Here is a 13,067-nt window from a genome sequence, read left to right as displayed (position 1 = left end):
AGCCTTCTTTCAACAAGGAGGATAAAAATCACCTGCTATAAAGACAGAAAAGGAAGCTAGAAGAAGCTTGGGTCTTGAAGATTTCCTTAAGTACTCACATCAGCACTGCACTACTTGTCATGTGCAATAAAGAAAGCTCTGTTTGATTATGCAATTGTAGTCAGGTTTCTGCCAAATAAAGAAGACAAAATCCTAATTGATGCACTTAACATGATGCTTATGAACATGAACTTTAGAGTCAGAAACATCAAGATGAAATCTTAGCTCTGCCACTAATTAGGCATATGTTATAGGGCAATTTATGTATCCTACCTCATCTTAATTTACTTGTCTATAAAGAAAATACAGTAAAACTCACTTTTTAGAGATTATTGTGAGATTTGAATGAAATACTCCATGTAAAACGTCAAGATTCAGAATGCTAAATTGAATTCAATTACAAACATACTATTTCTTTGACATAAAAAAGATATGAGTTTGATAACTTTCTCATTAAAGTCATAGAGTGACTGGAAGGAGAAGTCCATCCAGATGACCACCAAGAGGGAAACTAAGTCATTCCCCAGACTACTTATCATTTATACTTCATATTATGGTCAATTAAAAGAGAGGATACTCATAGAGTTCATAAAACTTCTTTTCCCTTGAATATACTTCATAATCAGAAGGTTTTGATTCTTCTTTTCTCTTTTAAGTCTGGAAAATTGTAGCTAACCTAGGATTGAACTATGGATTGAAAAAGATCCATCAGTGTTAGCCACCTATGGTAGAGAAATGCTTCACCAGAAACACACTATTTTCAATTAATGCTGCTGATCACAAAATTGTCTGTGAATGAAAATGCTTTCATCAAAAACAAACATCAATACTTATAAAGTACAGTTTGTCAAAAACAAAAGTAAAATTGAAAATCAATGCACATAGAATGGAATTCAAATTGGATTAGGCTAGAAATTTCCATACAGCACTAGCTTCTTTGTGAATTCATTATAATACAGAAAGTCTCAAGTATCAGCATATTGACCTGGTTTTACATTGCCGTGAAATTAAAGTTGTACAAAATAATATGCAACTATTATAGATTTGCTCTAATTTTGTAAATAAAGAAACTGAGCCAGAGTTTTACTGGCTTGTCTAAAATAATGATATATACATACACACATGCACACATTTATAGAAGTTAGAAACATCAGCATTTAAAAGTTTTCCTAGATTCTTCTTACTCCTCTATATCCATTTCCTCAATTAGAAGATTTTAATGTTTAAATGGAATTAAAATATCTAAGTAGCAACCCTTGCCAACTTATTTCAACATTGCAACAGATATTCCAGAAAGCACTGACAATGTCAAAAATCCACATGATCCCAAAAACAGAATGAGACATCACTAATAATAGCAACTTACAAGGAATTTCCATAAACCATAAAGCTGATGAAGCCAAAGCAATAAGGAGCAACCACATGCCACTTCTTGAAACACAGCAACCTTGTTTTCCCCAAAAAAGTAAGAGAAAAAAACATTTTTAAAAAATAATAATCTCTACTGTTTACCCTGTTTTGCATAGAATCAGAGAAAGGGCAGCCAATCCTTTATCTTGAGATACTGATTTTTTTTTTAAGTAGTGAGAGTATTATTCCTGGGTTCATTCTCATCTCTCCATATTTATTCAGAGATGATAACATCCTGGTAATGAAAAGGGTAGTATACAGTGCCTATACACATGTAGGATGGGAGAAGGCAGGAGGGAGGACGATAAAATTGGAATACAGAAGTGCATTTTTTCCTCACAGGTAAACTATCAAAGAGTAAGGAGAACACAGGAAGCTCCCTGATCATTTTACACATTGAGTGTTGTAATTTTTACCAACTTTGTTATGAATGCTGTGAATACAGACCTCTTATTTAAAAATATTGTTTTTATATATTTCTCCTGGTTCTAGAATAAGTAATTGGAAAGTGAAGAAGAGTGACCTATACAAGACCGAGGAAAATAGATTACAGCAAAGGCTAAAGAGAATATTAGTCTCAGTACTCAGAGAGGGTCATAATTCTGAAAATGATTTCTTACAGGAACTAGAAGTTATTTTTACAAGACATGTAGGCATCTTTAATAAAGCCCAGGAATAATAAACCACAATAAAAAGCCTTGATGCTTAGATGAAAGGTAGTAGAGTAAGATAAGAGATTGCAAAGAATTTAAAATGTAAAAATATAATTAAAATCTATAGTTGAGGAAGTTAACTACAGAAATAACAGAGAAAAGTATTTCATAATTTAGAGGAAAATGTGGAAAGCATACCTATTACTATCTAAGTACAGAAGGAAGGAAGGAAGGAAGGAAGGAAGGAAGGAAGGAAGGAAGGAAGGAAGGAAGGAAGGAAGGAAGGAAGGAAGGAAGGAAGGAAGGGAGGGAGGGAGGGAGGGAGGGAGGGAGGGAGGGATGAAGGGAGGAAAGAAGGGGAGGGAGGGAGGGAGGGAGGGAGGTAGGAAGGTGAGTGAGTGAAGGGAGGGAGAAAAATTTTAAGTTATGAAGTAAATGGGGCCCAACTAAAGGAAAATATTTCTAATAACAAAAAGTCCAAAATTTAATGCAGTTATCCATGAGAAATACATGGGTTTTCCCACCATAATGTAAAAAATAAAATAAAAATAAATAAATAAAAAAACCCTAAGCATCAGATAGGCAGAAGTTGGGAACACATATGAACTATAAGTAGTCAATACAACACCTTGAAAAAATGTAGACCAGCAGCCATAGTATTTGTGCACAGCTTCTCAAAGTGAAGTTTCTCTCTAGGTAAAGCGCAGGATTTGCCTCAATAGGCTCCTAACTTGCACAAGAAAGGGTGCCAGTTAACTCCTGCTTACTAAATCACAAAGAGGTTCCTAAAAAATTCTGGACTGAAAATTAAACAGATTAAAAAAAAGAGGACTGATGACTTTGAATATCTCATCATAACTGTGTTAGGAAACAGCATAGCAACATTTAGAGATTTGAAGGAGGAATCAAACAAAAAATAAACACTGTAATCATAGAAGTCTATTACCAGACAAAATGTACATCATACTTTTTAGGGAAAAAATAAATGGTGATAAATGTTATAGCTAGTCAAGGTTTGTATATAATCATGGCCTTACCTAATATAATAAGCAATCAAAAAACATATTTAGAAATTTATTCAAGCTAAGAAAGAAATGAACAGTATTGAACAGTTTCAGAAAGGAAAATCCTAGTGTTAAATGGCCGCAGGTGAGTAGAAGAAAAATAGGTAAGTTTTAATAAGGAAAAATAATTTTATAAATATGACCAAATAATTAAATGCAGATATATAAATCATTCTTTAAGGAGCAGACAGAACATTAAAAATAATTAGTTAACTATAATGTTATCAGAACTCAAGATTATATTAACAGACTAGGAAGGGGAGAATTCGTGTAAATAAATTTGTCTTGGTCTTTACTGCACATGGAGAAGAGGGCAGTCAGCACTTCATTCTTGATTTTTACTACTTAGGGAAACTAGTTTACGAATAAATTTACTTTGCCATTGCCTGATTTTTTTACTCAGAAAAGATGGATGACAAAAATGTAGGCTTTAGACTGTCTGTTAAAAGGATTTTTCTCCTGCTTACAGGACTTCATTCTTTGAGTTCCAGGGAAGCTGGTGTGGGAGTGAAGGGATGGAGCCTCAGACAAGTAATGACTGCCCTCTCATCAGAGAAGGCAGAGGTGGAGCGCTAATTGTTTCCCTCCACCCAGACCCATCAGGCTTTTCTGGCTATTGATTGGTTGGTGGTAATTAATCCTACTAGCAGAATCTTTCAGTCATCATTTTTGTTTTAATTTTTTTCAACATAATGGCAATTTATGAGACACTGATTGGGGTTGCAGCCTCTGTTATCATGTAAAATAGTTCTTATTAAATAATTTTAAGCTGGAGAGTGTTGTAGTCACAGTTATGCTATAGCCCTGGCAGCATAGTATATGACAGATTGTTGAGGGGAAGAATGTAAGGCAAGGAGACAAGTTAAAAAGCTACAATAGTCAAGAGACAGTAAGAGCCCAAACCAAGGTCATGACAGTGGGAACAGAGAGCAGAGGAACAGTTTTGAAGTGTAGTTAATGTACGTACAACACTGTCAGATCCTGAACTGGATGGAGAAAGTGAGATGGAGAAGATAAGATGTCTGATTTGGTTAGCTGGAGGAAAGGGCATGACGATGTGTACTGAGGTAGAAATTCAGGAGGTAGGAGCCTGACTGGGGGAAAAATTAGTTCAAATATGAACTGGCAGGACATGGAAGGGAAGAACTACAGTCTAATAGGTGTTTTTCATATTACTTATCTCATTTAAATCTTTCAAAAGCTCTTTGAGGTGGCTGTTATCTCGATACAACTGCTAAACAGACCCTGGGGTTCACAGGGGTGAAGCGACATTCAAAGTTACACAGGAAGCAAAAGACAAGACTAAAATTCACGTCTTCTGGTTTCAGGTTGCATTGCTTTTTTGCTGTACAATAATGTACCAGCATATATAGTGGGTATAGTGTGTATTTACCTGATACAGACTAAGTTATAATTGGCTCCAGGGATCAAAGGATCAATAAGAAATCCAAGAAATGAATCAAGAAGCATCAAGGAAATAAACGAACAACGAGAATCTACATTGACATTTCAGTTCACAAGAAATGAAGGAGTATTGATGCAAACTTTTGTTTGAATGGTCTAGGTTAGACCATCACATGGACATTATAATTAGTAGGATCAAGGATATAAATAATGTGGATATCAGTGATCTAACTGAAAAGGAAGTGCCTTGCCACCCATACAAAGCAGTGAATTCCTTGTTTCCTTCATTTCAATGCAAACATAAACACTGTATGTCTGGAAAACGCTTGCCATGTTCAAGACAGTTTTAAATTGTCAAGCTTTTTTTGGAATACACTTATGGAGCACATTAAATCAGTTATTTTGTGTTGGAAGATACAGTTTTATGTCATACTGCTTGAATGAAATACCATACTGCCTTTCTCAGCAGTCTTCATTGGCTAATAATTCAATTATAAACACAATTCATTATTTTCATGTTAGATTAGAAAGCCTTTTGCGTTGACTTGAGCTATCTCCCCAGAGCAAATGGTGCCGTTTATAAAAGGCCAAACCACAGGGTGGAGCATTGAGAGTATGAAGCATCATATAAAATTTAACTGCATTAAATGGAAATCTGCCTTCCAGCAAGCTGCTTATCTCCAGCTATGGGCAGATAAAGGCCAATGCATGGCAGCTGGGAGGGGGTTCCTGCAGTCTCTTTTTCTTTACTTCATCGGGTTTATAATTTATTGTCTTCAGTGTCTTCTTTCCCCAGATTTTCCCTGTCCCCCAGCGAGGCTGCTCTAATTCTGTGATTGCCTTCCTTGAGTCCTTTTGTGGATCCTGAACCTGTTCTTTTCCAGGCTCAGCTGAAACCATTTGCTTCTATTTGTTTCTTTTTGTATTGTAGGATCTTTATAAAAGGGGTTATAAGAAGTCACGCAGGTAGATACATGATGAATTATCTACTGACCAATAGCATCAGAAATGGGCAGATGAGTATATTTCACTTTCATGGGCACAAGCACAAGCAATTTTTGCCACTATAAATAAAATTTCTTCAGATACTTCAGTTGAATGGTCTCTTTGCTTTCTAAATCTCAGAACATTTGTTCAACATTATGTTACTTTCCTGAGATGTACAGCAAATGAAATTGCTCAGGTTACTGCTGCTAATGGTCACTGGCATTGAATTCTAGGTGTTAAACCAGAGGTGTCTTCCACCAAGTGTCACAATTTTAAGACTATTTGGTCCAGCAAATCCTGATGAAGTCTTAATGTATCATCAGGGCCTGGTGCCTCGATATTTATTTTTCATTCTAAATGCATGCAGTTCATTTTCTTAATTTTTTGCATGTACCCAGTGGTATCTTAGGAGTATATGAGACCAATATTAAAGATTCTCTAGAAATATAAAATCATTTCTGGTTTTATTTTGGTAATTATATTACAGTGTGTATTGTTTATGTGGAGTAATGGCCTCTTCACACCTATATAGGCCTTTATATAAATAAATATTGTGTAAGGAGAAAAGTTGATTTTAAAATATTTGTTATAATGTTACAATTAACAGAATAGTTAGTCAAATTGCTAACCTAAAAACACAAATTATTCTTTTAATGTCAATAGTTTTTATTTGCTAGAGCCAACTAATTTTTTTAAAAAAGTTTAAATCTTTTCCTTAAAATAAAAAAAAAATAAATATAAAAAATAGAATCAGAATCATTTGGTAGTACTGTTTTAAGCAATTATTGTTTTCCTTTCTGTTATGAGCAGTCATTGTGTTTTTCACTTTATTCCTCTGTTAACTGAGCATTGTCTAAACACTGCTATCCCCTTCTTCACTTGATAATTTCCAAAATATTCTCTCAGAAAAAGAAAAGTCAGGATTCAGTAACAGGCTGTCTCAAAGCAGTTATCTGCTCAACAATGCAACTAGCATGACAGTTGAATGATACACTGGAGAGAGTGCTATATCAAAACTTAAAATCTGGTTCCACTCATCAATAAGCCTAATAAATTTGGCCTCAGTTTCTTTATTTTTAAAATAAAAATAGTTTTGTATTGTCTCGAATGCCCTACATTTATAAAATACTAAATATTTTTTTAAAAACTGGTTCATCAGTGTTTGCAACCTTAAACACAAATCATTAGCAAGTTAAATTAAATAGATGTGGATGCAATATAGCAAAATCTAAAAATCGGTTAAAGAAAGAATTGAATTCCACCATTCAATATTCGTAATCAGCTACATTTACTGTTTTGGCAATCATTTAAACTTGTTTATCTGGTAATTATTAGAGTACTTTTTAAATAAATTTGACAAAGTCACATAACATTTATTTTTAGATGTTAAAATGCAATTTTAGTTGTGTTGTAAATACAGTTAGAGTTTTCCAAGAGCTTAATTAGTTCTAGTCGTTTGTCATTTTGAAAACCAAATTAAATATTTGAATCTCCTACAACTTACTTTCTATCATTAAAAAGGGTCTGAAAGAATCACCAAAACTTCCAGAATAACCTAACTGGCACCAATGAGAACCTCTAAATTTTGTTGTTTTTAGGAATTCTGTATTAAAATATATTAAGTAAAATTATATTAAGTGCTATTTGTAGTAAATATAATCTGTTTGCATTTTAGTTTCATATTTATAAATACTATTCTTTATTTTTAAAATGTAAAAAATATTGCAATCTTTGTCAAACTGCAATACTCATTAGGTGTCTCCCATCACACTATGAGACAGAACAAATTATTGATGAACTCTAATCTAACGTATTTTTAAGGAAATTAGGTAAACTTTAAGCCATTCTCCAAAAATCTTTACTTAATCTGGAATCCCACAAACTTCCAAATACAAGTGGGAAAATAACTTTTGTTCATAAAGAATGTTCCAGACTTTTAGAAGGGTCTGCAGTTGATTCTGAGGGACTTAGAATTTACATATACAAAGGCCTTTGGTGTAGAATGGGCTGCCAGAGGCTGAAAACCAGGAACTAATTAAATAAATATATATGGCAATTGCATTTTCAACTTGGTATGGTATTACAAGTTATTACTATTTATATATTCATTGAAAAATAATTCAAAACTGTGATCCTCTTTAAATATTGGAAAGGAGTGCCCTCTGATCAATTTCCCCAGAAATACTCCTCAACACAATAAAGGTCATATATTGCAAGCCTGCAACTAACATTATCCTCAATGGTGAAAAGTTGAGAGCGTCTCTCTAAAATCAGGAACAAGACAAGAATGCTCACTCTCACCACTTCTATGTAACATAATACTAAAAGTCCTGGCCAGAGCAATTAGGCAAGAAAAAGAAAAAAAAGTCATCCAAACAGGAAAGGAAAAAGTAAAACTGTCTGTGTTTGCTGACCAAATGATCTTATACATAGAAAACCCTAAAATGTCTACAAAAGCAACCTAAAAGACTGTTAGAACGTTAAATGAATTCAGTAAAATTGAAATTTGCAGGTGATAAAATCAACATATTAAAATCAATAGCACTGCTATATACTAATGACAGAATATCTGAAGAAGATATTATGAAAACAGTCTCATTTACAATAGCAAAAAATAACATACTTAGGAATAAATTGAGCCAAGGAAGTAAAAAATCTGTACACTGAAAAATCTAAAATATTGATGAAAAAATTAAAGCCTAAGCAATTAAATGGGAAGATATTTCATGTTCATGGATTGGAAAAATTAATGTTGATAAAATGTCCATACTACCCAAAGTGATTTACAGATTCAATGCAGTTCATATCAAAATTTTAATGTTATTATTCACAGAAACAGAAAAAAAAATTAAATTTGTATGAAACCACAAAATTCTCTGAATATCCAAAGCAATCCTGAGCAAAAAGAAAAAAAGCTGGAAACATCACACTACCGGATTTTAAAGTGTATTACAAAGCTATAGTAATCAAAACAGCATGGCAATAGCATACAGACACATTTGTCAAAGTGACAGAATAGAGAGACCAGAAGTAAATTCATGCATTTATGGTCAATTGATTTTTGATAGTTACCAGGAATACACAATAGGGAAAAAATAATCTCTTCAATACATGGTTTTGGGAGAACTGAACATCCACAAGCAGAATTAAATTAGCCCCTTCTCTCACACAATATAGTAAAGATAACTCAAAATGGATTAAAGTCTACTTTAATTACAAAATGAAATATTAACAAAATAAAGAGACAACCCACATATTTAAAGAAAATATGTACAAACCATACATTTTTAATCCACATATTTAAAGAAAATATGTGCAAACCATACATTTGGTAAAGGGTTAATATATAAAATATAGAAGAAACTGAAACAACTTAATAACAAGAAAACAAACAGCCCAATGAAAAAAATGGGTAAAGGACCTGAACAGACATTTCTCAAAAGAAGGCATACTAATGGCCAAACAGATATATGAAAATGTGCTCAACATCACTAATCATAAGGGAAATGCAAAGTAAAACCACAACGACATATCACCTCGCACCCGTTAGAATGGCTATTATCAAAAAGATGAAAGATAACAGATGTTGATGAGGATGTTCAGTAAAGGGAATCCTTTTACATTATTGATGTAATAACAGTATGGAGATTCCTCAAAAATTGAAAATAGAACTACCATATGATCTAACAATCTCACTTCTACATATATATCCCAAAAAAGTGAACTCAGTATGTTGAAGAGATAACTGAACTATGTTCATTGCAGCATTATTCACAATAGCCAAGATATGTAATCAACCTACGTGTCCACTGACTGATGAATAAATAAAGTATGGTATATATACGCAATGGAATACTATCCAGTCTTTAAAAAGAAGAAAGTTCTGTCATTTATAAAAACATGAATGGACATTGAGGCATTATGCTAAATGAAATAAGCATTGTACAGAAAGATAAATACTGCATAATCTCACTTGCATGTGGAATCTATAAAAGCTGAACTTGTAGAACTAGATAGTAGAATGGTGTAAGGCTTGGGATGGAGTGTAAGGAAGATGGGGAAAAGAGGAGATGTCAGTCAAAGAGTGCAAAGTTTCAGTTAGACAGGAGGAATGAGTTCTAGTGATCTATTGCGCAGCATTGTGACTATGATAAAAAAAAGCATAATTCAAAAATGCTAATAGAGTAAATTTTAATTGTTCTTACAACCAAAAATTGATAAGGATGTGAGGTGATGGATATGTTAATAAGCTTGACTTACTCATTCCACAAGATACACATATATCCTAACATATCATTGTACCTCATAAATATATAAAATTATTGTCAATTTAAAAAATCTTTCCTACACTGAACTCATGCCAAAACTATGACTCTTCTTTTTCTCATCTTAAATTAACATATGTATAGGAGAAAACTAATATTTGTCAGTCAAGATTTATTTTTGGATGGGTGCAGTGGCTCACACCTGTAATCCCAGAACTTTGGGAGGCTGAGGTAGGCAGGTCACTTGAAGTCAGAAGTTGGAGACCAGAGACCAGGCTAGGCAACATGGCAAGACCCTGTCTCTACTAAAAAAATAAAAAGAAAGAAAGAAAAAAAAAAAAACCCTACAAAAATAGCCAGCATGGTGGTGTATGCCTGTGGTCCCACCTACTTGGGAGGCTGAGCCGGGAGGATCACTTGAGCCCCAGGGATGGAGGTTGCAGTAAGCCGAGATCGCGGCACTGCCGCACTGCATTCCAGCCTGGGTGATAGAGTGAGACCAAAAAAAATTTTTTTTAAGATTCATTTTTGTTATACATTATAAGTAAGGCATAAAGAAATACAGTATCAGTATATTTTCTCCAACAGTATATTGTACTTCGCTGCTTCTGTTTAACAACTTGGAATATAAAGGCTGTTTGCAAAGCAGGAATAAATTTCTTGTCAATAAAAACTGCATTTAATAAAAAAAAAAAACCATGCAGTGCATGCATGCATATCTAGCAAAACAGAAAAAGAGAGAAACAATGTATTGATGAAATGAATTAATACTAAACATGTAAATTGCCCTTGCCTTTGGAACTGAGATTATAAATTTGTTTCATAGTCAACTGAGGTGTGATTAACATTTAGGTACAAGGGTTATTTAACATTTAAGCACAAAACATTTCTCCATGAGTTACTTTGGATTTATAGGATCACTCTTACCAGCATTTCTTTTGAAGCTGTGTCTTATGGAAGATGAGATGTTCAAGCACATTATTCAACTGAGGACTGTTATTCTGAACACAAGACCAAGCAGCAACACAGTGCCAGAGCAGGTGGTTAATTTCATATCCTCCCTGATTAAATTGCAAATGTTTCAGGAATTAAAATATAAAAATATATCTGAGAAAGAATACTCTGACTTGAACAAACATGAAAATAAATTTTAAATATACAAATGAAAATTCATATTCTCTTACACTTTATATTTCACCAAGTGGAGCAATTTACATAAGCATATTTTTGAAGTACATATAGTTAACCTGAACCTAACGTATGTATTTTTCACATGGGTCCCTTGTGTTCAATGATGTCAGCTCTACAATATGGCAAAAATTCTGGATCCCATAAGAGATGGCTATTAGACACAATTGTGGTTCGTAGATTCTATGTGACTTAGTTCTCCCTGACACTTGAGAAAGAAGGAATGGGGAAAGTTTGAACAAAACACTAACAGCAAATCATGTTTTAAAATGTGGATTTCTACTTTAAGGACCAAAATATATGCCTAGCAAGACATCGTCAATGTCTGTTAAGTAGCTATTCTTAAAGTCTAAAAATTCAGATAACAAATAAGCTGTTGTTTAGTTTTTTTCTTAGAGTGCTTCCCAACAGTTTTATACATTTAATTGGTCTACTAAAGTAAATGGTAGAAAATGATGACATAGCATTCTCTAAATTTTTGCCAACAGTGAAGATTCACACACACATCCTGTGATAGGTACTCCAATTGTTAACTTAGTTGATACTTTGTGATTTTTATGTTAAAATGAAACAGAATCTAAAGGGCTTCATAATTCTTATATATTATATAAAACAACATCATGACTACAATTTAATTTTATGTTGAGTACTTTTCAGATAGAAGGCAAGAAGTTCATACATAAATTTTAAGCTATTTTAAGTTTCTAATAAAGAATTTAGTTAAGTCCCATAGTTGTGTATTTATCTACTTTATGTCAGGAATTCTGTTAGATTCTGGAGATAAAGGCATGAGGAAGACAACATCTGTACAAAGCTACTGACTCTGGGGAACAATAATTCAGAAAAGCAAATGAAAACAATTCAGTGTTTAGAGTATTAGAATACACCACACAAAAGCACTATTCTAAAATAATGTAAAGCATTAGTCTGAGACATACTGACTTCAGCAAATCCACATATAACTCAATTTCTGCTTTATGGGTAGGGTCTACCCCAAAACTAGAACCCATATAAATGAAATTCTTTTCTCAAATTGCTCTAGTTGTCTCAGCCTGGATGCCTGACAATCCTCAGATTGCAAACTTATTTTGAATAAATAAGTAAATAAATATGTTTTAAAACTTTGGAATGACTTATGATTAATTTATAATAAATATTATTTTAATCATAGATATTATAGGACTACATAAACTATTCAATTAGGTCAACCATTCTTGCATTAATGTATTTATGTACCATCATCAGAGAAAATTCAGAAAGCATTTGGTAAAGAAAAAAATCAGGATTTAGACAATGAACAAGATTTGAGTTTTATCTTCAATTTTATATTATGCCAATTTTACACATCGCGGAGAAATAAAAAGCATCCTCTCATGTCTGGGATTGATTTGACATACTATTACAAGCCAGTCTGATACAGCCAGGTGATTTTGATCTCCTATTGGACATAAACTCAAAAAATAGCAATTTCAGACAATATTACTCTGAGACCATAAGAAACAAACAAAGCCACTGGACAATTTTTTTTCTAAGCACAGATATAAACAAAGTCACTGTGCCACCCAAAAAATACCTACTCATAGAATTGCCCCCACTTTTTGACAGCATCAGACCTCTAGAGAGAACCCTTGCTTCCTTAGAGTCTTCCCAAGATCATCCAAATAAAGTCCAAATCCTCTAGTAGATTCCTTCTAACACTCTCTTATTAAGACATCCCATAGTTCCTTGTAGTATGTATTTCTCTCTCCCTCCCTCTCTCTCTCTCTCTCTCTCTCTCTCTGCAACAAGTAATAAACCCAATATGCCTAATTGCAGATGTGTTCCCGGTGGTCTTTGGCAGTAGAACATTGGGATCATCAAGAGGAAAGGAACCTGCCACACCTGTGAATTTTCCAGATAAGTAGGACTTATTATTTAGTCTCAGGGATTTTATGTATTTCAAGCATTCTTTTTTTTTTTTTTTTCTTTTTCTTTTTCTTTTGAGACACAGTCTTGCTCTGTCACCCAGGCTGGAGTGCGATGGCGTGATCTCGGCTCACTGCAACCTCCGCCTCCCC

The 13,067-nt window shown here is 33.5% G+C and overlaps 1 protein-coding gene across 12 annotated transcripts in view; it reads right to left on the bottom strand.

Annotated features, from left to right (window-relative positions):
* Window positions 1-13,067, bottom strand: part of LOC105471108 (transmembrane protein 232) — a 306,948-nt gene that overhangs the window by 183,890 nt on the left and 109,991 nt on the right. For all 12 annotated transcript variants that reach the window (XM_071098619.1, XM_071098622.1, XM_071098621.1 and 9 more), the window contains one exon: window positions 10,750-10,883. In XM_071098619.1, the coding sequence (XP_070954720.1) occupies window positions 10,750-10,883 (134 nt within the window). The remainder of the gene's footprint in view (window positions 1-10,749; window positions 10,884-13,067) is intronic.

This window comes from Macaca nemestrina, chromosome 6 (genome assembly GCF_043159975.1).
Source record: "Macaca nemestrina isolate mMacNem1 chromosome 6, mMacNem.hap1, whole genome shotgun sequence".
NCBI classification, from domain to species: Eukaryota; Metazoa; Chordata; class Mammalia; order Primates; family Cercopithecidae; genus Macaca; species Macaca nemestrina.
The sequence above is the reverse complement of the archived record's forward strand: the minus strand, read 5'-3'. Positions and strand labels throughout refer to the sequence as shown.